The sequence below is a fragment of the Leptidea sinapis genome, chromosome 43 (assembly GCF_905404315.1).
Source record: "Leptidea sinapis chromosome 43, ilLepSina1.1, whole genome shotgun sequence".
Taxonomy (NCBI): domain Eukaryota; kingdom Metazoa; phylum Arthropoda; class Insecta; order Lepidoptera; family Pieridae; genus Leptidea; species Leptidea sinapis.
The window spans coordinates 5,398,619-5,425,814 of NC_066307.1; the positions used below are offsets into that span (position 1 = coordinate 5,398,619).

Below are 27,196 nucleotides of genomic sequence, written 5' to 3' on the forward strand. Positions count from 1 at the left end.
ACTGGACCACCAATGTACGAGAATTAAAAAAAATCACCATGTATAAGTTGAAAGAAAAAAAATAAATTCTTTATAATTGTATAAAAATAATTTAATTATATTTAAATAAACGTAATTTCACTAACTTATGCAGTATTATGATATTTTATAGGTTATATTTAATACCTTCTTTTCCACAACATTTTTCTTTCTACAAACGTAAAAAAGCACGAGGAATAAAAAATAATTAAGCATTTGTGTTTTGTAACGACAAAGAAGTGTAACATCAAAAGTACACACACAATTTGACGACCTGTATAGCCGAGTGGTTAGCGATCCTACCTACTAAGCCAGAGGCCCCGGGTTCGATCCCGGTAGGTGCAAGCATTTATATGATGAATATGGATGTTTGTTTCCGAGTCATGGATGTTTAAATGTATTTATCTATGTTTATATGAATTTATGTATGTTTAAGTAAGTATATTGTATTAAATATATCATTGTCTTGTAACCCATAACACAGGCTAATAGATGCTTAACTTGGGGCAAGATAATTTGATAATTTGATTGGATTTGATTGGATGGATCACCTGATACAACCGATGACCACCTTCAATAGACGCAATATATATAGGTCTTAGAGATGAGTTAAGTGAGCTGAGTTTTGAATCGAGCATATGTAGATGGTTCTAGACTAAAAAATTTTTGCGAATTACGTATTTGTGAAACGTAATGCGGGTCAAATTTCCCATTTTAACTGGATGTCAAGCCGACAAGGCTTCATCGTTGATGATTCGAGTCGCTTTCAAATAAAAGCAGACAGCATTGATGACCCTACCCAGAGGTAAGAGCAGCATTCCGTGGGGCCGAATTTGTGCCTTATAAAGTGGCAGGCGGTAACTTGACGCTTCAAAAATGGTTCTAACTTGAAAAAGAAGCACCAACTTACCTTACATAGCATAACTCTTTTTTTTGTATGAAAATAAGGGACAAGACGAGCAGGACGTTCAGCTGATGGTAATTGATACGCCCTGCCCATTACAATGCAGTGCCGCTTAGGATATTCGAAAAGTCACAAAAATTCCGAATGGCACTACAACTTAGACATAAGATGTTAAGTCCATTTGCCAAGTAATTTCACTAGCTACGGCGGCCTTCAGACCGAAACACAGTAATGCTTACACATTACTGCTTCACGGCAGAAATAGGCGCCGTTGTGGTAACTATCATTTAGCCGGCATCCTGTGCAAAGTAGCCTCCCACTGGTAAACTTAGTAGGTAGGTAGTCTTAACTTCACGGTGTTTATTGAGATGAACGACGCGAAGTAAGCCGAAAAAGGTATGCTAGTAGGGCTCAAATCAAGGGAATATAACCAAGGAAAAGTTTTAGGCAGTAAATGAACTGGTTCGATTCAACATAAGGTTGAATTGGCCTTGTTGAAGTTAGATACCAAAATTTTCAGAGAGTGATGCAAATCTTATTAATGTATAAAAATACAAATATGTTGGTTTTTTTTACCATTAAATTTGTACGTCAGTATTGGAGTTATCTTAAAAATAAAGTCAAATAAGATCACATTTATTGTTTAAGAAATACAGTGTAACTTACATGCTACATATTATTACACATTAAAATGAAAACAAATGGTAGCGGCTCAGCTTCTACTACATATATTACTCCAAGCAGCGCTGGTTTCCAGCCACCCCCGTCCCTGTGGTGCTATCAGTTATCTTGAAGGTATATGTGAAAAATTTGTTGAATAATTTATGGGGGGTGGAGCAATTAATTGAAAACCTGAAGTACCAGCTAGTACTAATATTTCATTCAAGTGGAACTTTTATTATCGCCTTTTCTTTTTCGTCAATCTATCACATGCCGCATTACAACTGGCCGCGGAGTTGGTGTGACTTTTAATCATTTATTTCAGCTAATACTTACAAGTCAATTTGGCCGAGCGGTCCAACGCGCCAGATTTGCCGCTCTGTTTCCCGATATCATGATTTCGCACCCCACACCTGGCATTGTTTTTTTATTACATTAGATTTTATTGTATGCATAAGTTAAGCATAATATCTATAAATTTGTTCTTTTTTCTTTCGTTTATGATATTAATTTTGTGAAAAAACACGTCTTTCACTGTCACTTATATCGTGATTTCATAGAATCACACAATTGTTTTTTTATTACTTTTACTTGATTCTATCGCTAATTTTACGAGAAATCTCTGATTTGTAGCCAGTTTTGTAGTCGTAAAATATAACAGACAACAAAAGAGATACATTTTATTTTAATATTTAAAAGTAAGTTTATTTTACCAAAAGTTATACTGTTGTTAATTCACAATTGTTTTTCTAATCTCTGGTTTCATAAATGTTTAAATAATATACTTATAATTTTTCCTGGTGCTCTTCTAAGATAATATATGTACTTACTTAACAGGAGCACGTAATAAATATGTGTAAACGTTTATGAAGTTGTTTAATATAGTTTTGTTAAGTTATATGTATGGATATACAGGGTGTCCCAAAGTTATGGGACATGAAGGGAAAGTACCTTAAATATCGAAGATAGGCTATTTTACTGAAAAAAGACTTTATGTTATTTTTAAAAGTTAGTACTTCTTTATTCAAAGATTTTCTAAAAATTACTTGCCTCGTCTGGGAATCGAACCGACTGAAATGTAATATGTATACATATACCTGTATACATGTTTATTTATTTATAATCGCTTATAAAATGCTTACAGAATACCTTTATTGATTTATGGTGTATGTGGATGATGAAGCTACTGTACTCAATAACTTTTGTATTAATTTACATTTACTTTTTTGACTTACTCGTGTAAGACATTGACTATTTGACGTTTGAGTGTGTTTGTTGCATCATTTTACATTTAACATATTATATTGTAATTGAAATGATCTGTAAATCTTGATATAAAAGAGTGGCAATGAGTCTCTTGCTACTTCTTCTCATTAGCTCAACTCTTTACGAAGTAGCGGTGGATTCAATAAGATTTTTTTTTGACATTCATAAGAGTCATTTCCGTGACCTACGTGAATAAACTGATTTTGATTTGATTTGATTTATCAAGAATTAACTGTTTTTGACTAGCCTAACCGAGGGGAGTGTTATTTTTACACATAGTGCCGCCTTGGTGAGCACCACATGGAATCGTTTTTCTTCCGTGTTCTTCGGCAGTAATGTGCAAGTATTATTTCGGTTTGAGGGGCACAGCAGCTTGTGAATTTATTAGCCACTCAGAATATTGGGTTATTAAGAATCCTGAGTGGAACTGTATATCTCTCAATATCAGAGGAACGTTACACTCGTCTCGTCAATTTTTCTCATAAATATAAGCGCAAGTCTGTTAAATCTCAATCAACGTATCAAAATATATTACTGGTGGCTTACCAGTGGGAGGCTCCTTTGCACAGGAAGCCGGCTAGATTATGGGTACCACAACGGCGCCTATTTCTGCCGTGAAGCAGTTATGTGTAAACATTACTGTGTTTCGGTCTGAAGGGCGCCGTAGCTAGAGAAATTAATGGGAAAATGAGACTTAACACCTTATGTCTCAAGGTGACGAGCGCAATTGTAGTGCCGCTAAGAATTTATGGGTTTTTCAAGCATCCTGAGCGACACTGCATTGTCATTACAATGTGCATTGGTAGGGCGTATCAATTACCATCAGCTGAACGTCCTGCTCGTCTCGTCCCTTTCATAAAAAAAAAACTGGTATACGTAATCAACTATAAGTTATACGTGATTCAATATAATCACATAGTTTTGTTCCGACCTTGTTTGTAGATCTTCGCTAATGATTTATGTGGAATATTAATGGAATATATTCACGCCCCTATGTAATGTCATACATATACTATCACGCTGTGAAGCTAACGTTACAGAGATGTATATGTTATCTATATTCACGGCCACTGGCTTCGACGTCTATAAGCTTTGCTATTGTTTCCTAAACACCCATATATTTTAAGCGATATCTACTGGTTTTAACTCGTTACTTTGTCTAAGTTAATAAAAAATCCTTACGGTTCGTAACGTCAAATGTTTTTAGATAACAATAGTATTGCATATTAGCTGCTGCCTGGGATTTGAGATGAAATGAATTGAAAATGAATTTATTTTGGAATAAAAACTGACACATTCACATAAAAATGTTTATGAGAAAAAAATATATGCTTATTCTAATACTTAACTTTCTAAATACAAAAGAAACAAAAGTAAAACTTGATGTGGCAGTCTTGACAGTCTTCCAAAACTGGAGTCCACTCAGTTATAGTTGTGTCCATACATTATGAGCACAACACTAAATCAGTGTTGTGTTCAGTGAGTTTGGAGCTGAACTGACATATTTTAAAAGCAAAATATAATTTATTAATTGTGGCACTAAAATACTTATTACAAAAAACAGCGATTAACAAAAAAATTTAACTAAAAATAAATAATGACAATAACGTAAATAATAAAAAACGTATGTGTGTAAATATATAAGGAAGAAAAAAAAATATGAGTAGCTATTTTATCATTTCATTTCATCTCGTTAAATTCGTAATCATCCTAATACATACAGTGCCTGCTTGTGTGTGCCGACAACACACACGATATGGTCAGTGATCTCACAAGTTATATCTATTTTTATATTTAATTTTAAGAGATTAATGATTAAGTGAACGGAACTGAAGTGGGCAGGGCACATAGCTCGCTGGGGCATCATAGTCTTTTAAAGGCGAACGCATAACAGAAGACGTAGTGTCGATAAGCCCCCCTCAAGATAGACCGATAATCTGGTCAAGATCGCAAGAATAGGTTGGATACGGGCAGCGCAGGACCGATCATGGTGGAAATCTTTGGGATGACCTTTGTCCATGTTGGCAGGGCACATAACTCGTTGGGGCAGCATAGTCTTTTAAAAGCGACCGCGTAAAGGAAGACGTCGTGTCGATAAGCCCCCCTCAAGATAGACCGATAATCTGGTCAAGATCGCAAGAATAGGTTGGATACGGGCAGCGCAGGACCGATCATTTTGTAAATCTTGGGGATGACCTTTGTCCATGTTGGCAGGGCACATAGCTCGTTGGGGCAGCATAGTCCTTAAAAGGCAACCGCGTAAAGGAAGACGCAGTGTCTATAAGCCCCCCTCAACATAGACCGATAATCTGGTCAAGATCGCAAGAATAGGTTGGATACGGGCAGCGCAGGACCGATCATTTTGTAAATCTTGGGGATGACCTTTGTCCATGTTGGCAGGGCACATAGCTCGTTGGGGCAGCATAGTCCTTTAAAGGCAACCGCGTAAAGGAAGACGTAGTGTCTATAAGCCCCCCTCAACATAGACCGATAATCTGGTCAAGATCGCAAGAATAGGTTGGATACGGGCAGCGCAGGACCGATCATTTTGTAAGTCTTTGGGGATGACCTTTGTCCATGTTGGCAGGGCACATAGCTCGTTGGGGCAGCATAGTCTTTTAAAGGCGACCGCGTAACGGAAGACAAAGTGTCGAAAAGCCCCCCTCAAGATAGACCGATAATCTGGCCAAGATCGCAGAAATAGGTTGGCTACGGGCAGCGCAGGACCGATCATGGTGGAAAACTTTGGGGATGACCTTTCTCCAGCTGTTGCCGTATTCCGGCAGATATGATGAATGATCAAGTCTATTTTGTTATAGAGTTAATAGGTGAATCTACACATTAATCTTATTACAACCAAACTGTTAGTAATGCACCTGTAATAATTGAGGTTCACCGCGCCTAATTTGTACACGCACTAATCCACAGTGAAACTTCAAACTGACGCGGGAGTCAGTATAAAGTAATATCCTTGTCGCATAGATATGTAGCGGTCATGTTAATACAACTCTTAAAACTATGAAATCAAAATCCTAAGGGGTCTTTTGAGGTTGATTTGACATAATTATGCTATTTCATAAATAGCGCTTGTGTCCGGCAATATGGGCACTGATCAAATCAAATCAAGACTTCAAAAAAAAAACTATATTCATTTAGGTCAAGGTAATGGACACTTGAATGTTAAAAGTTTTATCTTTTTACCAGTTCCCACTTCGGAAAAGGTAAAGTTCAACCTTTGATAAGAAGGTATTATGCAAAGATTTTATTAGCGAATTTAAATATATAAAACTATTAATCATCATCATTATCATTATCATCAAAAATTAAATTTAATTAAAACTATTAGTATTACATTAAAAACCTTTACTTTTAAAAACATGAAGCAGGTTTCCGATGCTATATAATATATATATATATATATAGTCGTGGTCAACTAATTAGGGACACTCAGCAGTTAAACTAAATTGTGAATTTATTTTTTATTTTCCAACGAGTTTAGACAAGATTTCATATCCCTTACATTTAAGTATAATTAGTCAATTATGTGTCCGATTATACAAACAATAACAACGTCCTTAATATTAATAGTTATTTATGCAACTGTTGTGTAATAAGGGGTATTAAAAAACGAATGTGTGTTTATCACATGAGTGTTTTTAATACCTAATTATCAACAGTTGCATACAAGACTTTATCTACACCCAGAATATGAATCCTCTAAAAGATTACTGCTAACATTAAAACAGCCAGTCCTAGTAGTAACCTAATATCATCCATTACTGATTATATACAAATAAACTAAGTATTAATGAAATAATTATTTATTTTAGTAGTAATTTACATTTTGTATAGTGCAATAATTAAAATTCACTATATAATGTTAATGGATATTATGTTCTTTTGCAGCGTTTAATATGAATCGCTCATTTTTTGTAAACAAAACAAAAAAATATCGAATAAAAATGGCGGGGATTCGAATAACCTACTTTTTTTTTACGGCGCGCGACAATCTGGTAGTGTGGAACGCGCGTAAACGAAAATGTTCTTTTTTTGAAATTCATACAGATACCACGCATCGAGCAATAAGAATGTGGCTGTCTGTTAAAACTCTTTGAGCATGAAGGGATTGAAAAAAAAAATAGGAGTGTTGTTATGAAATTCAGTACAACATTACAACACTCGTTTGGATGATGTAATGGTTATTAGAATATTGGGTGTTTTAATGTTGGCAATAAGCTAACTGTTTCAGAATCTTTAACAGAGGATTTAAAGCATGGGTGTAGATAAAACTCTTTACAGTATAGCTGATCGATTATCACAGAGCTATTTGTTCAAAATATGCTGGCTGGTCATTTAATTAGGGACACTGAGATATTCCGTTCTATTTTCAAAATCTGAATCTCAATATTTTTTTATTTCTTCCCCTATTGTTTCGTGGTAGTTTTGGCGGCAATCAAGATTATTAATTTTAAGTTTTGAGAACTATTTTGAAGAAAAATGGGCAAAAATAAAAGTTGCGATACAACACTACGAAAAATCGTCATGAAGTTTGTCGAACGTGGTTGATCATACCGAGGGATAGCAGAATATTTAAAAAACTATGGTGTGCAATGCAGTGCAACATTTACGGTGCAACAACACTGCTTTAAATGTGCCCAGATAAAAAGGATCGAGAAAAACAAATCCGCAAGAAGATACAAAGATAACCAGGTTAGCTAAGAAAGATCCATTTTTAGGCTCGTTTTAATAAAACACGATGTCTTTAGGGCGGTCGAAAGAGCCGCTGTCACAGCGAGGACCGTTAGACGACGTCTGATAGAAGCAGGGTTGTTCGAATGATTTGCTCGCAAAGTACCGTTGTTGAAGAAAGAACATAGAAATGCACGTTTGACGTTTGCACGTAAATATTTACATTGGACCTACGCCCAACGGCAACATGTATTATTCTCTGACGACGCCAAGGTTAATTTGATATGTTCAAATGGAAGAAAATACGTACGGCCTCCTGTAAAAGCGGAAATGAATCCAAGATTTACAAAAAAGCAGGTGAAACATGGCGGTGGAAACATTAAAATGTGAAGTCCATTACAATTATATTATCCATTACATTTAATTACCTCCATTTTCTCCAAAGTAATGGAGTCGATCATCAACCGCCAGCTCTTGGGATAGAGGGGCACCAGCTGATCAACGACTGCCAGTACGGTTTCCGTCAGGGTCGCTCAGCTGGTGATCTTCTTGCATACCTCACCCATAAATGGGCGCAAGCGGTTGAGTCGAAGGGAGAGGCGTTGGCGGTGAGTTTGGACATAGCGAAAGCCTTCGATCGGGTGTGGCATAAAGCGCTTATAGCGAAACTGCCATCCTATGGGCTTCCCGAGAAGTTGTGCAAATGGGTCACTAGCTTTTTGGCTGATCGGAGCATCAAGGTTGTTATCAACGGTGCATGCTCCGACTTAAAACCCATAAACGCTGGTGTCCCACAAGGCTGCGTGCTATCCCCTACGCTGTTTCTTCTGCATATAAATGATATGCTGCAAATCAGCAATATTCATTGCTATGCAGGCGACAGCACGGGGTATGCTTCCTACACCGGCCGTGCCAACATGTCCCGGGATAGCGTCGACGAGAACCGGATCAAACTTGTGTCTGAAATTGAGACTATGCTTTGCAAAGTCTCGGAATCGGGCCGACAAAATTTAGTCCAATTCAACCCCAAGAAGACACAAGTTTGTGCGTTCACCACTAAAAAGTCTCCCTTTGTCGTATCCCCTCGATTCGAGATCACTCCTCTAACTACCACAGCCTGTATTGGCATACTTGGCGTCGATATATCGAGCGACGTTCAGTTCCGTGGTCACTTGGAAGAGAAGGCCAAACTGGCCTCTAAAAAGCTTGGTGTACTCAGTAAGGCGAGACAGTACTTCACTTAAAGCCACCGCTGCAACTTTATAAGGCGCAAATTCGGCCTGACATGGAGTACTGTTCTCACCTCTGGGCGGGTGCTCCCCAGTACCAGCTTCTTCCATTTGACCGCATACAACGAAGAGCGGCTCGAATCATCGACGATCAAGTCATACGATGGGCTTGATTTTCTAGCATTGCGTAGAGATGTGGGTTCTCTCTGCATCTTCTACCGCATTTATCACGGGGAGTGCTCAGAGGAGCTGTTCGGGTTGATTCCAGCGGCCGAATTCCACCATCGGACATTACGTGCAAAGTACCATCCGCATCACGTAGACGTCTGGCATTCCACAACCGCGCGTTTTGTTCGAAATTTCTTGCCTTGCACAGCCACTTTGTGAAATCAACTACCGGCAGCGGTCTTCCCGAACAGATACGACTTAGGGACCTTCAAGAAAAAAGCATACTCCCTTAAAGGCCGGCAACGCATTTCTTGACACACCTGTTGTTGCGGATGTCCATGGGCGGTTGCCTCACCTCTCCCCATCCCGTGAGCCTCTTGCCCGTTTGCCCCCTCTCATATATAAAAAAAAATGTGATGTTAATTTTCTGGACGTGAGTGGGACCTGTGAGGAAAGTTCAGGGTAATTTAGACCAATTTCAATACAAGGCAATATAAGAGGAAACTATGCTTCCCTACGCTGAGGAACACCTCCCTATTATATGGACGTTTCAGCATAATAACTACCGGAAACATACCACCCGTTCAGTCAAGTCGTTTCATAACAGTCAGTCGGTATCAGTGCTAGATTGGACAGGAAATAGCCCGGACCTCAACCCAATCGAGCACCTTTGGCACGAAATCAAGAAAAAAGTTGCTACTTATCGTACCATATTTATAGATGAACTTAATGAAGCTTTTTGTGAGGCATGGGCAAACATTCCTGTCGAAACATGTCAGAAAATGATAATGTCTATGCCACATCGGTGTCTAGCGATAATAACTAACAAAGGTTTTGCTACTGGGTACTGAATTTTACACGTAATAAAATGGAGTTGTTAAAGAAATTTAAATACTGGAGATTACTAGTTTTGTTTAACTCTATTTTTCATTTTACTTAACTTTCCTTAATTAAATGTCTAGCTACAGAAGTATACCTTAAATTGAATACATGTTTAACCTTGTATATTAAACATTTTTTTCTATTCATTTTATCTTTTATTTACAGCCATTTATTGCATAATAGTTGGACCAAACTATGCAAATAATAGTTACTGAGAAATCAATAGGGTTTTATATTTATTATAGTTTAATTCCCAGACGGGGCAAGTAATTTTTAGAAAATCTTTGAATGCAGAATTACTAACTTTTAAAAATAACATAAAGTCTTCTTTCAGTAAAATACCCTATCTTCGATATTTAAGGTACTTTCCCTTCATGTCCCATAACTTTGGGACATCCTGTATATAGATCATCCAGCCACAACAAGTAACGCACGTTCACGAGCATGACGTACTGACCAGCCATCGTCTCCATCGACCATATTTTAGGGAAGGGAACGACCCGCCCCACGAATTTCCTATCACGTAGTTAAATGTTTCACAAAATAACACATCTTTATCTGTTTATCTTAAACATTTTTAAATCGTCAAAAATTTAAAGTACTCGAAACACTTTGTTATGTTTTTAAAGTGACAATCCTCACTTTTTTTTATATGAAAATAAGGGACGAGACGAGCAGGACTTTCAGCTGATGGTAATTGATACACCCTGCCCATTACAATGTAGTGCCGCTCAGGATTCTTGAAAAACCCCAAAAATTCTGAGTGACTCTTCAACTGCGCTCGTCACCTTGAGACATGAGATGTTAATGAGTCTCATTTGCCCAGAAATTTCACTAGCTACGGCGCCCTTCAGACCGATACACAGTAATGCTTATACATTTCTGCTTCACGGCAGAAATAAGCGCCGTTGTGGTACTCATAATCTAGCCGGCATCCTGTGCAAAGAAGCCTCCCACTGGTCAATCACTTCTGGGATTAATACACAAATAAAATTTGAAAACAAAATTTACATACAAAGCATACAAGATTTTATGACGATACGTCACTCGAACGGTTAGCTCAGTTAGATCAGTTGGAAGAGCACTCGCACGGAATACGAGAGGTCGTGGGTTCGACTCCCGCATCTATAATAAAATTTTGTTTTCATATTTTATTTGTGTAATAAAGTAATCGCTCAATCGAAAGTATAATGGACATGATTTCTGTTAGTTTCAACTTTCCTAGATTATCTCTAAACATCGACAGCTCAGCATGAGTTACGCGATATGGGTAATTCATATGCGGTATTCAAATGAACTAACAAAGAATATAAAACGGTTGTCAATACGATTGTTATTCATTACCAGTCTTTTTCCGTTTGTTCACTTTCTCGATCAGTTTGTGATAATGCAGCTCTTGGGTCTGTCCATCTTTGTGTTTATAGCATCTGCAAGCACAGGTATATTTTTATTAAAATAATATTTTTTGGTTTAATTTTGTGAAAAATATAAAAAATTGTGATAGTATGCGTAAAAACAAAATGTATTATTTTTAATTTACTTTCATGAAAAGTACCTTTAAAAATGGGTACACCGTTCTAAATTTAAAATCAAATATTTTTATCCAAAATAAGATTTTAAATCACTAATAGAAAGTCAAAAACTATCACTTCTTCGAAATAGGATGGCCGAAATTTAAACGTCCTGTGATTCCTGTGGTGCTGCAAGAGAATCTGGGCGACGGTGATCATTTTATACATAAAGAATAAAAATTAAGTAAAAATATAAATCTGAAAGTGATAAGTAGGAAGTGATGACATACGGTACGCAGACGTTGTCGCTAACTATAGGCCTTATGAGAAAGCTCATGGCCGCTCGGAGGGCAATGGAGAGGAGTTTCCCTGCGAAATAGCACAAATGATTGCGAAACTAAAGTGGCAGTGGGCAGGGTACATAGTTCGGCGAACAGATATCCGTTGGGGCAGTAAAGTCCTCGAATGGCGACCACGTACCGAAAGACGCAGTGTTGGACCGACGAGCTGGTCAAGATCGCAGGAATACGTTGGATGAGGGCAGCGCAGGACCGATCGTCGTGGAGATATTTGGGGCAGGTCTTTGTCCAGCAGTGGACGTCTTTTTTGTGGAGAATTTGTATTTGCAGTATCAAGGGTATGTTAATGTGTAGTTTTAGTTGCAGGCGATATCATTCTTTCGGAAAGAGTGCCAGTACATGGACCAGTCACTGAGAGTAGAGTTGATGTAGATAGCAGGATTGTGCAAGGACAGACTGCAGATATAGCTCATTATCCTCACCAGGTGTCATTTATCGTTAATAATTCCTATTTCTGTGGAGGTTTTATTGTTAGTGAGAACTACATACTAACAGCTGCGCATTGTGCACAAGAGTGAGTACTTTTTATGATCTTACAAAAAAAATGAAAGTGAAATTCTCGTGAATAAACTTTTTTTTTATGATAATAAGGGACGAGACGAGCAGGACCAGAAGCTGATGGGAATTGATACTCCCTTACCATTTCAATGCAGTGCCGCTCAGGATTCTTGAAAAACCCAAAAATCTGAGCGGCACTACAATTGCGCTCGTCACCTTTATACATAAGATGTCAAGTCTCATTTGCCCAGTAATTGTACTAGCTACAGCGCCCTTCAGACCGAAACACAATAACGCTTACCCATTACTGCTTCACGCCGTTGTGGTACCCATAATCCTGAGCAGCACTGCATTGTAATGGGCAGGGCGTATCAATTACCATCAGCTGCTCGTCTCGTCCCTAATTTTCATAAAAAAAATACATTCCGATAACATATACAACTAAACCAAACTGTATTTGTTATTTATTCTAAGTTATTAAATTCTGAAGCGAATATGCCCTTTATATAAGGCTTACGATTTTATAAGTAACTACAGTATGTAAATTAACACTTCTGTTTCTATTTCAGTGTTGATCCGAAAACCGTACTCCTACGAGCTGGAAGTTCTAATAGAAAGAACGGTACCATTATTGAAATTGCAGAAGTAACACCATTCCCAGACTACGATGACCCAGCTTTTGACAAAGACGTTGCTGTGATGAAGACAGCCAAACCCATCGTGTTTAATGAGTATATTCAGCCGATAGCTCTGCCTCCAGCAGGTAGACCAATGAAGGCTAACAGCATTTTCAAAGTGAGCGGCTGGGGAAGGACTAAGGTAGAGTTTCTTTCTTAAGTTTTAAATATTTTTTACCAACATGAACTAATTTTGAACGTTATAATTATTTTACTATTAAGTTTAAGTTTAGAAAGTTTAAGGAGTTTTATTGGATAGTTCAAATAAGTGATATAATGCAGAAAATAAATTGTATGATGCGCACGGACGAGTAAAAAAATAAGGACTCCGTGTCACCTCACATAACAGTGAGGCACCGAAACAAGCCGATAAACGTATAAATACATAGCCCCACGTGTTCACATACACTAATACAAGCCGATCAGCCGCTGTTATGAGATTTGCCATCGTCTGTGACAGATCAGTTTGCGTCGCAATAAAATATCGTGCGTTGTGAAAAAGTGTAAAAACAATACTATAAAAGTATTTGTGGATATATGATTATTTAAGTGAGAAAAAATTGTGTAACTAGTATACCCCGTAACCTCACACACACTAGCATAAAGGTGCTTCACTTGCTAATATCACGGCGCGGGGTCCTTTTTTTAGTAGTCCGTGTATGATGCGTTATTGAAAAATTTTGAAACCTTATAGCAAAAGATGATATTAGTTTAATAAAATATTTATAATGGTGTTAATGATTCGGTTAAGTTAAAGAAAGTTGAATAATATGAAATGGTCCAGTTTCTATATTTTTATTTTCTGTGAGCGACAATTAAAATGATATGTTTCTATTAATATTTACAGCAAGGAGCTTCTTCAATTCCAGAGACACTTATGCAAGTAGAACTACCTGTAGTGAGCCGTTATGCCTGTTTCTTGACATACCCGACTGTACTGACAAGCAACATGTTTTGTGGCGGCAACTTCTTCTTGGGAGGGGAAGGAACATGCCAGGTTAGTCAATAAAAATTATTTAAAAAAAGTATTTAAAGCCATAAATAATATTTTGTCTTTTCATGCACTGTCTGTGCCAATGCAATTGTAATTTTTACTAAATAACATTTCGTCTACTCGTTCTACTAAGATAAGTACTACACCAGAGTTTTTATATGAAACGAAAATACGTACCTTTTTCTTTGAAGACCAGCTGGATGAGGCGTCAGTGACCTTGGATCTAATAAATCCTAAAAAACTAGTGCAGAAGGCAAGGGGAAACCACTGCACTAGTTTCCCAAGAAATCAAAATAGAAAGTATGAAAGAGAACACTAACAAAAACTTTGAAATACCTTCAAAAATGATGAATGCGACTAAAGGGTCTTCCCGTTACGTTACAGCGAGCTGTTGTTTTCCATGCACGGCAACTGCATATAGAAGGGACAATATAAACTGAATTGAACCGCTTAATAAAACAAAATGAGGCAATCAAATTATAGAGCTGTTCTAATTTGCCTGTAATTTTGATCAATGTTGAAGTGAAAAATTGTTTAGCGGCATTGAGCAATTTTCTTGGGATGGATATAAAATGTTAAACTCGTGTTAGGACACGTGGCCTGGACCATTGTGATTGATTGATGATAATCACAATGATTTTTGAATCATTGTGATTGCAAAGCCGAAAAGCTGCGAGGTCGAGGGATTGAATGTCACCCGGAAATATTTATATAATTTACTAGCTGACCCAGCAAACGTTGTATTGCCACATAAGGTAATAAATAAAAAATTTAATCTAATTCTAGTTACGATTATTGTCATTTTTGGAATCGGTGTCCTTCCGCCGCGAATCGCTCTCGCCTTCTCACAACTCGAAGACTTCTCACCTATAACTATGTATATAGTTACAAACCTATCTTGGATGACACCGACTCCAAAAATTACAATAATCGTAACTAGAATTAGATTAATTAATTAGATTGTATAAAAATACGCAATTATTTATATACTTTTCAGTGCATATTATATCTATTGTTTTGAAATAGTGTTTGAGGTCGCTTGTTTTTTTGTTAAAAAAAAAAATATTTTATGATTTTTAGTAAATTTCAAGTACACTAACTAACAATTTGGCTAAATATGTGTAGATATACTAAATTTTTCAATGCAGCAATGAACGTAAGCGCTTTGCAATTTGATTACAGGCAGTTAGAAATTTTGCCACATATCGAACCCTTACTGTAAGTCGCTAAGGAGTCCCATTGATCATCATATTCGACTACGACAATTACTTGACCATAACTACGTTATGGTAGATGACTTAAATATCCGGATAGCATAAAAAAGATTCGGCCGAGTATCGTTAATTTGCTCCTAAGAATTGAAGAGTTCCGTTACTTTGTCATGGATTCCGTAATCAGAACCTAACCACACTCACCAAACTATCTTTGAAGTATATCCTTTCCAATAAAAAAAGAATCATCGAAATCGTTTGGCGCGATATTGAGTTATTCGTAAATTTATCATACACTTTACTATACGTATGCATAGCAAATTTAAGACTTTTATGGTTTTCTCATTGATGCCATTGTCAGATCTGGACCAAATTACAATGGGACTACAGGGCAAGCACCAGCTTTCAAATAAAAAAGAATTATCAAAATCAGTTCACCCAGTCGAAAGTTTTGAGGTCACAAACATAAAAAAAAAATACCGACGAATTGAGTACCTCTTCTTTTTTTGAAGTCGGCTAAAAATAGATTTAACTGATTTTTAGACTTTAACCAAATAAATCGTACTTCAGTTATTATATTTGATTGCCATCTTGCAACCCTAAAGCGGTTTTGTGGATGGAACAGTATAATATAAAAATCGCGAAACAAAAATAGTTGTAGATCGTAGAAGGGCGAAAATTTTAAGTTGTATGTATTTTTCAATGCTCAATGATAATAAAGTAAGTATGAAAAAATTGTCGCAAGAATTAAAAAAAAATATTAAGGGTGAACAACCCTTATCACTTAGGGGTATGAAAAATAGATAGTAGCCGATCCTCAGTCCAACTGAATATGCATATTAAATTTGGTAAAAATCAGTAAAGCCGTTCCGGAGGAGTAAGGTAACTAACATTGTGACACGAGAATTTTATATATAATATTATGGATGAATCTTGATTTTTCTGAGAGAGAAACTTTTTTAATCTAAAATAATTATAATAGTAAGAAGTGTTAAATATTTTATGTAATAAAATCGTCATATTTTATGTACGATAACGCAATAAATGAATATCGTATTTAACCACATAAATGCTAGTACTTTTATACTGATAAATAAAGCAATTGGTGCAAAATTATTCCCTAACCATTACAAAATATTTAAAAATGCACAACGTTAATATTCAAGTTTTCACTACTGACGGCACTTCCGGAGTGCAACCCGTATTTTTCTTTCATGGACGAAGTTATCGAGTATATAAGTGATGGAATTTCTGCCACCGTGCTTCTAACATTATATGCCTCAAAATTAGGGAGAGCATTAAGAACTAGGCACAATAACTAGAGAGTCAACATTATTTTTAACATTTCATAATGTTAACACGAGGAGCAAACATAATCTTGTTGTGCCTACTACTCGGTTGGGTCGAGTTAGTAAGTCTTTTGTTGGGCGATGTATATGCTTCTACAATAGGATCCCAGAAAATGTACAAAACAAATGTGTTACGAAATTTAAAAGAATTGTTAAAAAACGTTTGTGTGGGAAAGGTTATTATAGCATAAACGATTTTCTTAATGACACCACGGACTGGTTGGTGTGAAGGAAAGCGAACACCCTCAGGCTCTTTAATTATAAATGTTTATTGTACGATATTACATTGTAATCCATATTTTATATTAAAAAAAAAGCCCGCTGAGTTTCTTGCGCCCATTCTTCTCAGGTCTGAAGCAGTCTCTTTTGAATGGGTGGTAGATTTTGACGTTCAATAAGTGATTTTAAATCCTATTTTGAATAAAAATATTTGAATTTGAATTTGAATTAAATAATTGATATTTGTGCTTAACTATGAAAATCAGATGACCTCGCCAGAATATAATTATATTCTATTATTTTAGGTATTTATTTAGTTATGAACTACCAACAGAATTACATGTATTATTAACTTCCATTAACCTTAAACAAGTCTTAGATGCTAGCTAGGTTCCCTAGGTTCTAGTTTTCCTAGGGAAATACATAATTATATTTATAGGCAGTTACAGCATGTACCTACAAAAATACAAGTCGCACAAAAAGTTAAAATTGATAAAATAAGTAAAGGCTAAATAAAGTTATGTAAATGTTTAATTAAAAATTTAAAATACAAGAATAATAATAAAGAAAGAAATATTAACAATTTTAATATCTATGTGATATCTACGGCTGCAGAATCGAGTGTCTTAATAATTAGATACATTAAAAAGATTTTCCTCTTTCGGTTCTTTTCTGAAAAATGAGCGTAAGTTATTGTTATGACACTGAAAACGTTTGCAGAAAGTTTAAATTACTTGTTAAAGTGAGACTTTATCTAATAACCTTATTTGATTCGCTTGCATGGATTGCTCGCGTATTCTCCAGACAATTTTCTCGAAGAAATGAATTTCATTTCCTGATATAATATATTTCCGGAAACTTTCTTCAATATCAGTCGATCCGATTAGAATAATAATGTTATATTATTTCGTTTTCAATGGAAAATATTAGATATTATTGAAATAGATCTATTTTGCTTGTATCTTTAAAAAAGCTTTTTTTGATGTTTGTGAAAGCCTGTTTATTTACATACATACATACATACATAAAATCACGCCTCTTTCCCGTAGGGGTAGGCAGAGACCACTTCTTTCCACTTGCTACTATCCTTACATACTTCTTTCGCTTCGTCCACTTTCATTATTCCTTTCATACATGCTCTCCGGTTTAGGGTACTCTTGACCTAGCCTTTTTTCAAGACGTCCCTGATTTGATCTTGAAACATCCACCTAGGTCTACCCCTTCCAACACTTTCATTCACACTGGCCTTATACACTTTCTTCGTCAATCGTTCTTCATTCATTCTCTCGACATGTCCAAACCATCTCAGCATACCTTTCTCAATTTTTGTCACAGCATCTTCTTTCAGACCACAACGTTTTCTTATCTCACTATTTCTTATCCTGTCACTCAGTGTAACTCCTATCATACTTCTCAACGCTCTCATCTCAACTGCATTTATTCTGCTTTCATGTTTCTTCTGCCATACCCAACTTTCACTTCCGTACATGAGTGTTGGAACCAACACCCCCTCATGCACAGCCAAGCGAGCCTTATTAGACACCTTCTGACTGTCCATAAAGGAGTGCAAAGCTCCATTCACCATGTTTCCTGCATTCACTCTTCTTTCAATATCACTCTCATACTTTCCATCTCTTGTAAATTTAGAACCCAGATACACAAACTCATTCACCTGTTCAATTTTTTCATCTCCAATCACGATATTGCAGTCTGTCACTACCTCATCTCTTTCAAGCACCATCACTTTCGTCTTCTTTACATTCATCTTCATTCTCTTTCTACCAAAAGCTCCATTCATAGCAGTTACCATCTTTTGCAACTCCTCGGCTGTTTATTTAGTCCTTACAAATATAAGTTAAGTTCTATGAATAATGTCAATTACAATGAAAAGATTTCTATCTTTTGATGTAGGTAGCAATTTAATAGTCTTAGTATCAGAATGGTTGTCCTGCTCATTCATAAAAATCTAAATAAGAATGTACTAGAATAACCTCACAGTTGTCTAACAACGAGTAAGAAGTGATCTATCATTAATCGTAAAATAAGTACAAAATGTGACCTACGTCACACTAAAAGTTTTGCGTAACTTAAAAAACAACATGTTATAACCAAAATATGATATTTATTGCTTTACAAAATACTCTCCTTTTCATTGTAAACATTTTTTTTTAAGAGATCGAACCATTTTTTAAAACAGGAGGACCACATATCTGAAGACATGTTTTCTACGTGCTGATTGAACGCTATCACTGCCAATTCGAAATTGGTAAAAGTGAAACTTCTCATAAAATATTTGATTTTGGGGAAAATACAGAAATCACAGGGTGCTAGGTCCGTGTTGCACTTTATCGGAAGCTAAAAATGACTTAGTTTTGTTGGCCGTGTGTGAAGAAGCGTTGTCATGATGTAGGAGAACGCGGCTTTTTGGTCGTCTTTCGCGAAGTTACACCCTGGGTTAACAAATGGTAGAATACCACTCGGCATTAACAGTCTTTTGATCTTCAAGTTGAATTGTGCAGATATTTAAAAAAAATGCGATAATATTTTACCAACGTTTCTCGGCTGCCTCACTTTTGTTGGCCTGTTTCATTTTCAAACACCCATTCACAAGACTGCTGTTTTTTTTTCGAGTTCAAAACAATAAATCGAAGTGTCGTCTCATGTGACAATGTCAAAAATAGCATTAGAATGTCCGTGGTCGTACTTCATTAGCAGCTGTAAGCACCATTCCACGCGAGCCCGCTTCTTCTCCGCTGTCAGTTCATAAAGGATCCAACGACAACAAAGTTTCCGAACTTTCAATTCTTCGTGTAAAATTTTCTGAATTTGTCTAATACCAATCCCCAATAGTCTTAAAATTGTCTCATGGCTAATTTTATTCAATTAGCCGCTTAACAGTAGCCACATTATTTTCGTTGACGGCAGTTAAAGGCCGCCCTTCACCAAATTCGTCATGTAAAGAAACCCGACCTCTCTCAAATTCAGCAGACTATCGCCTCGCGGTGCTCAAGCAAGGTGCTTATCTCCCAAAAGCATTTTTAAGACGAGCGACACAGTCTTGCGGAGAGAGAGAACTTTTGAAATCATAAAAAATCATCCCTCCAAAATCTTTCCGACTTAATTCCATTTTCGTTGCGTACGTAGTACTTTCATGTGTGATAAAAAACAATTGACAAATGATTTCCCGCCTATTGATTTTTTTTATTCTCAGTAATAAGTAATAACGTTTCAAAAAATATAACATTCGAAATTCAAATAGTTCCGATTAGCTAGAAGTGCAAAACTTTTAATGTGCCCCATGTATATTTTTCAGACCGGAGAAGAGCGAGCGCAAGAATGTTACAATAAAATTGATTAGTTAAATACTTCTATAATTTATGCGTATCTAGAGCTAGAACCCCCTGCTATTTAATAAGCCAGGCACTATTACTATTTTTTATATTATTATACTTTAGTGTACATGACAGGTATGGCGGGTTTACACACGCGATACATCAGTCAGTTTCTTTAAGTGATCATGCGTTTGCTGAAACTAGTGGCAAAATTTTTTGGGATCTTGTTCTCAACCCAGTAGTAGGAGTAACAAGTTAATGTTTGTTCCTGGTGTTAACATTATGATTATCACAGTTCCTAGGAAATTTGCTAATGTGACAAACATTACAGTATTATCATTATAAATGAATAAAATCTAATATATAAAATTCTCGTGTCATGGTGTTAAACTTTGAACTGCTCCGAAACGACTTGACCGATTCTCATGAAATTTTGAGTGCATATTGGGTAGGTCTGAGAATCGGACAACATCTATTTTTCATCCCCCTAAGATGATAATATTAAGGATGATGGTCCACACGATTTTTATTTTTTTAATTTTTTTTTAATTTATTTGATTATGAGTCAGCATTAAAAAATACATACAACTTCAAATTTTCACCGATCTACGATCAACAGTTACTTTTGTATCGCGATTTTAATATCGGCAATACAACGTTTGCTGGGTCAGCTAGTTGTATATAAATATATAATTATATAAATTATATATTTACACTGGCAGCAAAAGCAACCAAACTTATTTTCATACATTTAATCATAAAAATTGATTCATATACATGTGAAAGGTACAATCATATTTCTTTTAAATAACAATTTAAATAATTGGTTGATACTCTCATGGGTTTACATTTGTAGAATATCTTTTTGTAATCCTATATACCGAATGTTCGACAGAACATCGTAGACGGAATGTATTGAATTCAATTTGTAAATTCCTTTATTGGATAAACTTCAACATTTACATTTGACACATTATTTCGATATCGCTGTTACGGACTGAATTCCCTTCCCATGCCATATGGAATTAAATGAAAATCGATGTTGGATGGTCAACTAGTAATTTGAATATGTATACATAAAATCTATTCTATAGTATAGAATGGATTTTGATTTTTTATGGAAAAGGAGGACAAACGAGCGTACGGGTCACCTGGTGTTAAGTGATCACCGCCGCCCACATTCTCTTGCAACACCAGAGGAATCACAGGAGCGTTGCCGGTATTATAGGAAGGTCTACGCGCTTTTTTTGAAGGTACCCATGTTGTAACGTCCTGGAAACACCGCACAAGGAAGTTCAATCCATAGCTTTGTAGTACGTGGAAAAAAGCTCCTTGAAAACCGTACTGTGGAGGACCGCCACACATCCAGATGGTGGGGATGATATCCTAACTTGTGGCGTGTCGTGCGAAGGTGAAATTCGGCGGCAGGAATCAGGTTAAGCAGCTCTTCGGAACACTCCCCGTGATAAATGCGGTAGAGGACACACAATTAATCGATGTCTCTACGCAACGCCAAGTGATCCAGCCGTTCACACAGCACTCGGTGCCCGACAATTCGAGCTGCTCTGCGTTTCACGCGGTCAAATGGATCGAGCTGATACTAGAGTGCGCCAGACCAGAGATGACAGCAATACTCCATATGTGGCTGGACCTGCGTTTTGTACAGCGCGAATGTGGGCCGGCTTGAAGTATTGCCGTGCTCAATTTATGACGCCCAGTTTCTTCGAAAGATACAGACTAGCAACTCATATATTATTATATAACATATTTTTTATTCAAAAAAGGGATTTAAAGTCACTTATTAGACATCAAAAACTAACATCCATTCGTAAAAGTGTACCACAGGCTTGAGAAGAACGGGAGCAAGAAACTCACTTGGCTTCTTTTTTAATTTATATAATTTCATCACAATAAACTTTATTGTTAAATAGCCTGAGGGTGGTGTCTCCATTGCAATATATACCTTGAAAGAATCACGTTACAGTAAAATTTAACACATAAACTTTTTTTTAACAATTTATTTGAATTAAGTAACACAATATACTTTTATTGCACATTTTCTGTGCTGTAATGTGCTGACGATGTAATGCTGTGAAAGCATTACATCGTCCAACAAAGTACTAACTAATCGATTTAACCGAGTAATAGGCATCACAAGTTTATGGTAGTTAGTTATAGATACTTTTACTTTCTTGTTTATACATTATTTTCCAATATCAGTGAAATTACGTTAGTCGTAACGCATATAATGAAATATAGGATATACTGCGATAATACTCCAAGCAATTAGACTGTAGCCATCACCGTGGGTCCTCAAGATGGAATGTTTCTTTTGTCTATTATTACTCTTGCTCCATTTTACACCTGAGTAGTGAGTGAGTTTTATCAAAAAACCTTTTTTTTTATTAAAAGCCATTTATATTTTGGAGGGTGTACCGACCCTTCCAAGTGTTTAAAATTTAGACCATCCGGAATTTACAGCCATAAAATATGATCTTTTTACTAATACAAAGTAATGCCCTAATATATTTAGTGAAATTCGAATTCGAATAAACTCATGTTATTCTGTAGTGACAAAGGTTCTTACCTTTTAAAAACAAAAAGTTTTAAACTTGGAATAACTTTAATTCGCGTTTATATATATCACAGATAATGTTGGGAAAAACTAGAGCTCGTGAAAAGAACTTACAAAAAAGTAAACCGCAACTCTTTTAAATCAATGAGAATTTTACAATAGTTGTAATATAATTACACTAGCCGTTCCAATTTTCGTTCGAATGTTCAAATTTCAAAAAGAAGGAACATTGGAATTCCATACCATCTAGGATAAATTTCGCATCGAATGGTGGTAGTTTCATGTCGATACGGTCAGTGGTGAAAAAGCCACAAGTAAGACCGTTTTCATTATATATATATATAGAGAATAAGAAATTAGTTTGTACGGTGTTGCATTCAATATTTGAATGATGTTCGGAGTTTAAAAGCGTTTTAAATATAAATCAAAAAGTAAGTGATAAAAATAAACTACATTAATAAAAATTATCCTATATATATCAACCTAGAGTAGTCTATGCGTAGCACCTTTATGGTATTAAAAGTATATAATTTTATTCTATGAAGGTATCCATTGCAAACGTAATAATATAAGGTCAGAATGAAAGAAGCACATTTGTGTTGACTTAAATGTGAGTGTGATTTTCCATATTAAGGCCAACGAGACGAGAAAAAGAATGTAAACAAACAGACCGTTATCGGCTATGGATAAATATGGCTGATCCGGACTCTTCCGCCGAATCTTTGTCTAATACCAGACGACAGCGATTAGAACATTCCTAGCACCACCCCGAAATCAACCCTTCACCAAAGAAGAATGGAGGCACTTACCTGTGGTCTTCTGCACAGCCTTCTTCACGTTTCGGGGCCCCGATTACGACTCCAGGCAGGCGAATTGTCCAAAATACGTCGTGTTTGGGACTGTAGCACTGTTATACGAATAAAACTAGCACCAAACCCACATTAATACACCAAAATTACTCAAATTGTATAATGTGCGTGTTTGCGTCTTAAACGTTCTTCAGAGATTTTAAGTGTCAAGTTTACACTCTAAACGTCATTGTCGAGTGACGTACGCGTGCGCGTCAACTTCAAATCAAAGTTCCTTTAAAGTTGGCTGAAGGCCTCCACTAAGGCTCAGGGAATCCTTCTTGAATTGTGTAAGTAAAACAAAATGGCCGAAACAATAGGGAATCCAAAATGATTATATAATTTATTCAAATAAAAATGTTTTGAACCCCAGCTGAAATCCCCATGCTTACATTATTTATCTTGTCTCGTTGGCCTGACTATAGATGTTAATTTGTTTCTACTGTTTAGGGTGACTCCGGCGGCGCGGCGACACAGGACAACATGGCGGTTGGCATCGTGTCGTTCGGACGCGGCTGTGGACAGGCGCTGTCTCCTTCTGTCTTCGCTGATATCGCGTCGCCACTGCTGCGAGACTTTATTACCGAAAAAACCGGACTATAGAGAGTTGTTATATTTTTACGAAACGTTTTCAAACATTCTACTAACATGCACGAAATATTAATATTATAAAAAGATATTGTAAAACTTTTTTTATTTATGTCGATTTGATTTCAGGTCCTGTTAGAAACGGACCCTAAATCTTACCAAGCTAAGATGCCAAATTATTATCAATTTTTTTATGATTAATTGACTTCATAAGATGCACCAGTATGCTGGCTAGGTGGAGGCACGGACGAGTAAACAATAAGGACTCCGTGTCACCTTACATATATAGTTGAATACACATACCATAGCTAATATTTAAGCACAATGTTGGGACTGTGGCCATAAATTCGTCTATCCGTTAATCGGATGGAAGATTAATTTAATTGAATGGCCTTTTTAAATAGATGATTATTTTGTTTTACAAAACTTACATGCTTCAAATACATATACGTACAGGACAGTTTTTAAGATATCTATATTTTTTTTTGACTGTACTCAAACGATTTTTGCATATTTTGAAAGATCAACTATTTGAGTATTCACCACCAAAATATCATAAATGTATATTTCATACTTACAAGTGTTTTAATAATAAAACGAAAAAAGGGATATATGGCCAAGGTACAACATTCCCTATGTACCTAGGCCAGTACTATGGTGTACCTAGTAATTGGGGGTAATTTATGGAAAATATGACTATTCATAACTAAAACTGTTTTATTCCTTTAAGTAACATATTTAAAAAAAAAGCTCATAAATTCTGAACAAAATCAAAATGATATTCATAGTTTCTTTTTTCTAATGTGACAAAGCTTTTTATATTTTATTAGGACTATTATACTTATTATGTGAATCTGAATTGATTAAAAAAAACATTCTCCTTGCCAATGTACAACATCCAAATGTACCTGGGCCACTGACCAACGTACAATTGATTGACAGTGACCGAGGTACAACACTACTCCAATTTCAACAAAACGGTGAATTTCAAATAATTTGGGGTTAATTATCTTGTAACTTACATACTTACGTAAATACTGGGCTCTGAAGGACATATTCAAAAGCAGCATGCCGATCAAAATTAAAACCAAAGTACTAAACACGTGCCTAATACCGTGCCTCACGTATGCTTGCCAAACATGGAAATTCAACAAATAAACAAAGGACGAAATAATTGCATGTCAGCGGGGTATAGAACGAAGTATGCTAAATATTAGAAAAATGCAAAAAAAATAAGGCACACCAAAATTAGAAACATAACCAAGGCAAGAGATGGATTAGAACACGCTCGGTCACTAAAATGGAGGTGGGCCGGACATGTGGCGCGTCTACGTGACAAGAGATGGACGAAAACGGTGACCACATGGGCGGGTCCACAGGGAAAAATAAAGAGAGGTAGACCTGTAGCTAGTTGGGAAGAACTGGATCCAAGTACCCCAATCTAGAGAGGACTGGCTATCTTTGGTGGAGACCTTCACCTTCAGAGGAGTTCTTACAGAATGAAGAATAATAATATAGGATTAAGGAAAAACTAACACAAGAAAATTTTAGGAACCAAATTTAATTACTAACAAAACTAATTATCGTATGTAGGTAAACTAACTTAATCTAATTAACTTAATTAACAGTGAGGCACCAAAACAAAGCCGGTTAACGTGTAAATACATAGCCCCACGCAAACACGTACACTAATACGGAAATACACGGTACAATAAGCCGATCGGTCGCCATTATGAGATTTGCCATCGTCTGTGACAGATCTGTTTGCGTCGCAATAAAATATTTTAAAAATGCCGTCGTGCGTTGTGAAAAAGTGTGAAAACAATATTATAAAAGTATTTGTGGATATATGATTATTTAAGGGAGAAAAAATTGTGTAACTGGTATACCCCGTAACCGCACACACTCTAGCATTAAGGTGGTTCACTTGCTAATATCACGGCGCGGAATCCTTCTTTTTATACTAGTCCGCGGGTGGAGGGTACCACAACTGCGTCATTTCTGCCGTTAGGCAGAATTGCTTTGTTTTGGTTTGAAGGATGTCAAAGCTAGTGAAATTACTGACATCTTGTGTCTCAAAGTTCGTCACTGCAATGTCACTTAGAATTGTGGCCTTTCCATGAATTGTGAGCGGCACTCTATTATCTCCGAATAAATCAATCATAATCAAAGTGCCTATTTGTAACCATTTTGCATATTCTTGGATTATTTTCAAGTATAACTTTATACCAAGTATATTTGTAAAGCCGTTTGTCTTTATCTTACCTTCGTCACTACAGAATTACATGACAGGGAGAAGTTATTTTAAACATGGAGTAACTTAACATTACATTTATTAATGAGACAGCATGAGGGTTACATATTATGTGTAGCAATAGTGCGTCAATAGAGGTTGGCCGAATAGAAATTGGCCGAATAGAGATTGGCCGAACAGAGATTGGCCAATAAAGATTGGCGGAATAGAGATTTCGGAGTGCTCTTTTTACAGGTCAGGTAAAAATAGCACTTCGGTATATTCCATTACATGTGAGGTTGTAGATGTTGTAGATTCATGTTTCAATAGGACAATCGGTACTTCAAAATCTGGCACATGTTATATCCAAAACTGTTGTGCCACTTATCAAAGATTATTATCATTTTATTAATATCAAATGAAATCCAAACATAGCGGTATATCTTATAAATATTTTATTATATACAAGTCAACTACAATCTAAATATCACAAGTTTTCCAAAAGCGTCATTATCGCGAACGTCACACCAGACACCATGGCTATTAACGAGAAGATAACAATTATTAAGTTCTTAATCAAGACCACATTATAACGTCCTAGGTCCTTGTCCCATTTCCATACGGTCTCTATGACTGCTGGTAACGTGAGCCCCATGACGGACAAACAGATAGCCCCCACCAGCTCCATGAAGAGTTCTAATTTTGGTATTGCGGACGCCAGACCAACTGCGAAAAATATATTTGTTTAGTATATTAGTACACAGGTTAAAAATATTAGTGACACCGAAATATTTAAATTGTCTTCTACCACTCATATTGTTTAGATTAGCAAGAGCGACATCTCAAGTCAATTTCCTAATATGTAAATATTGGGGTTAAGCAGGTTATCAACTGTAAAGTAGATCCTGTAGATGAAGCCACAACCTGAGAGTTGAACAAAGCAAACACAATTTTATATCAAGGTGGTACTCGAACGGTTAGCTCAG

At 36.2% G+C, this 27,196-nt stretch overlaps 2 protein-coding genes across 3 annotated transcripts in view; one reads left to right on the forward strand and one right to left on the reverse strand.

Annotated features, from left to right (window-relative positions):
* Positions 1-11,124: 11,124 nt before the first annotated feature.
* LOC126977026 (trypsin-3-like) lies at positions 11,125-24,076 on the forward strand. The gene is made up of 5 exons (XM_050825681.1): positions 11,125-11,255; positions 11,987-12,200; positions 12,754-13,003; positions 13,709-13,858; positions 23,840-24,076. Exons 1-5 carry the CDS (start codon positions 11,204-11,206, stop codon positions 23,990-23,992), a joined length of 819 nt encoding a protein of 272 aa, XP_050681638.1. The 5' UTR covers positions 11,125-11,203; the 3' UTR covers positions 23,993-24,076.
* A 2,566-nt stretch (positions 24,077-26,642) lies between these two features.
* Positions 26,643-27,196, reverse strand: part of LOC126977016 (proton-coupled amino acid transporter-like protein CG1139) — a 49,541-nt gene continuing 48,987 nt past the window's right edge. For both annotated transcript variants that reach the window (XM_050825665.1, XM_050825667.1), the window contains exon 10: positions 26,643-26,936. In XM_050825665.1, the coding sequence (XP_050681622.1) occupies positions 26,698-26,936 (239 nt within the window). In that variant the 3' untranslated portion in view covers positions 26,643-26,697. The remainder of the gene's footprint in view (positions 26,937-27,196) is intronic.